Source organism: Echinops telfairi, unplaced genomic scaffold, assembly GCF_000313985.2.
Source record: "Echinops telfairi isolate 266 unplaced genomic scaffold, ASM31398v2 ScPeMD7_18;HRSCAF=68, whole genome shotgun sequence".
Lineage (NCBI taxonomy): Eukaryota > Metazoa > Chordata > Mammalia > Afrosoricida > Tenrecidae > Echinops > Echinops telfairi.
This window is the reverse complement of record NW_022103915.1, coordinates 5,458,441-5,462,875: the sequence shown is the minus strand read 5'-3', so window position 1 is coordinate 5,462,875 and position 4,435 is coordinate 5,458,441. Positions and strand designations below refer to the sequence as shown.

Genomic DNA, 4,435 nt, shown 5'->3' with positions numbered 1-4,435 from the left:
CGCGGGGCCCGAGGAGGACTTTGTGGACCCGTGGATGGTGCAGACCAGCAGCGCGAAGGGCATTGACTACGACAAGCTCATCGGTGCGTCACCCCTTCCTCCCCTGGAGACACGAGTCCCTCGCGTTGGCTCAGTCAGTGCTTGGACTAGTTCTGCTTCAGCTGCAATGCCTAGAGGGAAAAGGAGATCCAGAGATGCCCCGATGACTGTTTCAAAAAATAAAGTCACAATCAAAACTTAGTTCTCCATGCGGGTCTAGCGGGGTGCGAACCCCGAGGTTGGTAGTTCCCACTTGCCAGCTGCTCCGCTGGAGAAAGACGAGGCTGGCTGCTCTCAGAAGCTCTGAGAGCACAGACTCCCTGCCACTGAGTCAAGTCCAGCCCATAGCGACTCCACTGCCCTTACGAGTTTCCAAGGCCGGGACTCTTGAGTCTCATCTTTCTCCCATGGAACTGGTGGGTTAGACCTGCTGACCTTGAGACCAGAGAGGCATGCACCACCCTGGAACATGGGTGCTGTGAGCCAGAAAGCAGTGGCTTTGGTCTGCTTTGGTTTTAGTGGACTGCTGGCATCCCGTGAGTCATCCTGAACTTGTGAAAGGTTTCTGAACCTAGTTGTCCTTCCAGGAACTTAAAATTGTCTCTGATTTATCCATTACGAGTCGTCAGAGATCGCTTAGCGCGTTTCCACCAGTGCTGATTCTAGAACGAAAGGCTGACATCAGCTTCAAAAGAGCGAGGAGGGCACGCCTTTGTCCTCCAAGCTACTGAAAAGCCCATTGCCTGAAACAGTCAGTGCCGTTGAGGAAGAAGCAAAACTCAAATATTACTACCTTCGTCATAGCCATTTCCCACGATTGAAGTTTGCGCTTCCATGAGAGAAAATTCATTTCGATACAGAGATAAGTTCAATTCAGCAATGGAAGCATTAAAAATTATGGATGTCAGTGTGGATAAATTATAGCTTATAAACGTGTGTGTATGTGTGTTTTCTCCAACATCTAGCCTAGACTGTATATAGACAACTTTCTGGGCACTTTCTCTACCAGAATCAACCCAGGTGCCCCCCATTTTTTCTGGCTAGCTGGCGGTGCTGTCAGCACTGCCCCCGTGGAAGCTGCGTTTTGTTTGTGTCGGGGAGGGTCCCGTAATATGAGTCAGGTTGGTGCACATTGTGTCTGGGGCACTAGTGTTTCTCTCCTGTTTCAGTAGGATTTGGTCACCACATGTCAAGTCCTACAAAAATCATCTCTTCTATTTTCCTTTCTTTTTTTCCCCCCAGTCCGATTCGGAAGCAGCAAAATTGACACTGAGCTGATAAACCGCATCGAGCGAGCCATCGGCCAGAAGGCCCACCGCTTCCTGCGCAGAGGCATCTTCTTCTCACACAGGTCAGCCCTCGGCCCACACGTCCCCTTAATGCGCACACCTCGCTCAGCTCCTCCCAGGCCTCTCCTCACCAGCTTCCCCATCCTTCTCACCTCCTCCTGCACCCCGCGCAACTCTCCCTGCAACCCGTCCTCCTTCCTCAGCACCCTGACCCGTTAGTGCAAACATTCCTGGAGGCCCTTCTCTGCGGCCCCCTAATCCTGTGAGAAATTTGGTGGCAGTTGTCGGAAACCAGGCTCCATCTCCTGTGTTGTCAACGACACAACGTGGAACCATGCCTGTCTCCTCACCCTCTGGCCTTATTTATTCATTTGTAAACTTCCCATCTCACGGCGAGGGTCAAGTTCATGGCAGATGATATAGAACTGATAAAGGTGAAGCTATAGAACTGCATGCTGTAAATTGTAGAATGTCATCAACTGAAAGGGAGCACAGTGATTGCAGGGCAAGTTCAGCCTTTCCCGCAGAGTAAACAGTTGGCTTCCTGAAATCGTATGCCACCTTCCTCCTATTGTGCTGAGCGACATGAGTCACCTCAAAAGAGAAACTAAAGGCGTGCACATAGCAGAATGTTCCTGCCTTTGGCCATAAGTCCATGTCACCGCATCAGAAAATAAGCAGAGCTCCTGAAAGTCCCTGCTGCCTGTTCCCACCTCACAGGTGAACAGCCCAGGGCCAGGCTCACTGAATTTATGGTCCGCGGTCGCTCAGTCTGTGCCTGTCTCACTCCACGAGCAGGAGAGCAGCAGGGAAGGAGCCCTTCCCAGTCTGCATGAGGGCCCCTCCGTGCCCCACCCAGTGACTTCTCACTCGAGATGGAATACACTTGGCCAGTATTCACAAGGCCGTGTCCACCCACCACCGTTGTCTGACCTTCATCACCCCACAAAGAAGCCCCGCTGCTTCCTCCTCCCCTGCTGCACCCTGGCAGCCACCCAGGGCCTTTCTGTCTGCGGGCATTCCCGGCTCTGAGCACTTCATGTTCCTGGGATCACACCCGACGTGGTCTTCCATGTCCAGCTTCTTCCCCGGCACGTTCTCCAGGATCCTCCATGTGGTAGCCTGTGTCGGAGCTTCATGCCTGTTTATGGTGGGCAGAGTACATTTTGTTTATTCGTGTGTCACGTGATGGCCAGGGGTATCCCGGCGAGTCGCACCACGAGGAGCATCTGAGTACAAAGGCAGACATGTCCATCCTCGCCAGTGTCCCACTAGGAGTGGAAGTGATGGCTCAGGTGGCAGTTCTGTGCTTAGTTTTTTGAGGAACTGCCAAACTGTTTTCCTTAGCAGCTGCAACAGCCCCCTTAGCTCCGCAGTCATCACTGAGGAATTAACTTGTCGAAGCAGCCGCGGTGGCACAGCGGCGAAGTGCTCAGCTGGTAACCAGAAGGTCTGTGGTTCAAACCCACCAGCTGCTTCTCAGGAGAAAGATGTGACAGCGTGCTCCTGTGGACAAGGCGATCTCCCATAAAGGATTAGTCTCGGGGTCCACAGGGCCGCTGTACCCTATCCTTCAGGGTCACCAGGAGTTAGGACTCGATGACAGCAGTGAGTTAGCAGCCCGAGGAGGATCCTCAGCCAGGCAGGGGGACTGCGCGGTCGAATGGGCTGGACAGCAGGGACTGTGGAGCAGGAAGTGCGGGGCTTCCTCACAGCCGTGAGTTCCCACTAGAAACCGTTGGCGCCTCAGGACCCGGGCCCCAGCGTCCCTGCATGTGACGGCATGTCCTCCTGTGGCAGCTGCTGCCTCTGTCCCAGAGTCTGACTTGTGATTGGACGGGAGCAACAAGGAAGGCGTCTGCTTCCAAAATTGAGCTGTGTTACTCTTTCGAAATCCCAAAAGTAGAATGTAATCATGTCACGGGGGAAATGTCCAAAGTAAACACGCACAAACCACACAAAGAAAACATGGTGTCTATTAAAGGCCAACGCCATTGCCTTAGGGTTGGTTCCGATTCCTAGCAAGCCTCTAGGGCAGAGTAGAACTGCCCCCAAAGACTGAAATCTGCATGGTAGCAGGTGGCCTCATCTTGCTCCCTCAAAACAGCTGGTGGGCTCAAACCACCAACCTCTCGGGTTCGCAGCTGAGCACTACAGGCACCACCAGAAATAATACTGAGCAGCGGCGGCGGCAGCATGCCCTGCGTGCAGAATGAGAAGTCACGTTCAGGACACTGCCCTTGGGATCCTCTTACCCAGACCTCCTGCTTTGCCCAGAGACTCGGCAGCAGCGTAGAGTGGTGGGGTGGGGAGACGCCCTCCCTCCCTTGATCCAGGCCATGTCCTGAGCCACGGGACAGAGCCGGCTGGCTGGTCTTGCCCCCGAAAGAGGAAAAGCAGGAGGCGCTTTGAGTTTAAGAAGATCTGGAAAGAGTTCGAGCCCATCTTTTGAACATCGCACTTCAAGCACACGTGTCATATCTGTTTAAAAAGCCATGTCCCACGAACCTCATTGCCATCTGGACGGACGGTCCAAGCCTAGGTGACCATAGAGGACAGGGTAGAACAGCCACATGGTTTCCACGACTGCCCCATCGTTCTCCCAAGGAGCAGCTGGGGGGTTCGAACTGCTGACCTTTCAGTTGGCAGCCAGTCACCTCATCACTATGCCACCGAGCTCTTTGCAAGCAGCCCCTGGAGAAGCATTTCAGTCCGAGGGTTCTGCCTCTCTGGCATCGGAAAGGCCCAAGGCGACAGGCTGCTGTCCTTGCGGGGTCTTGGTGTGTGTTCCTCATTTCCGACCCAGCGGTAACTGGCTGCCCTGGGTGTGTCAGAGTGGATGGAGCAGCCTGGCACGTGACCCATGTGGCCGGCCCCCCAGAGGGCACAGGCCCGGGTTCTGTCGGAGCCGACCCCACGGCACCTGACAAGCAGACCAGGGGCAGATGAAGCACTAATGCCTCGGTGGTTTGGGGTGGAAATCACACTGCGAACGCTGCTCCGTTGCCTTCTAGAGATATGAATCAAGTCTTGGATGCCTACGAGAACAAGAAGCCCTTCTACCTGTACACGGGCCGGGGCCCCTCCTCCGAAGCCATGCACCTGGG

General features: G+C 54.4%; 1 protein-coding gene across 1 annotated transcript in view; it reads left to right on the top strand.

Moving 5' to 3' along the window:
- Window positions 1-4,435, top strand: part of WARS1 (tryptophanyl-tRNA synthetase 1) — a 13,471-nt gene that overhangs the window by 1,602 nt on the left and 7,434 nt on the right. The window contains exons 3-5 of the mRNA XM_045288078.1: window positions 1-83; window positions 1,282-1,390; window positions 4,343-4,433. The exon at window positions 1-83 is cut by the window's left edge and continues 2 nt beyond it. Coding sequence (XP_045144013.1) covers window positions 1-83; window positions 1,282-1,390; window positions 4,343-4,433 — 283 coding nt within the window. The remainder of the gene's footprint in view (window positions 84-1,281; window positions 1,391-4,342; window positions 4,434-4,435) is intronic.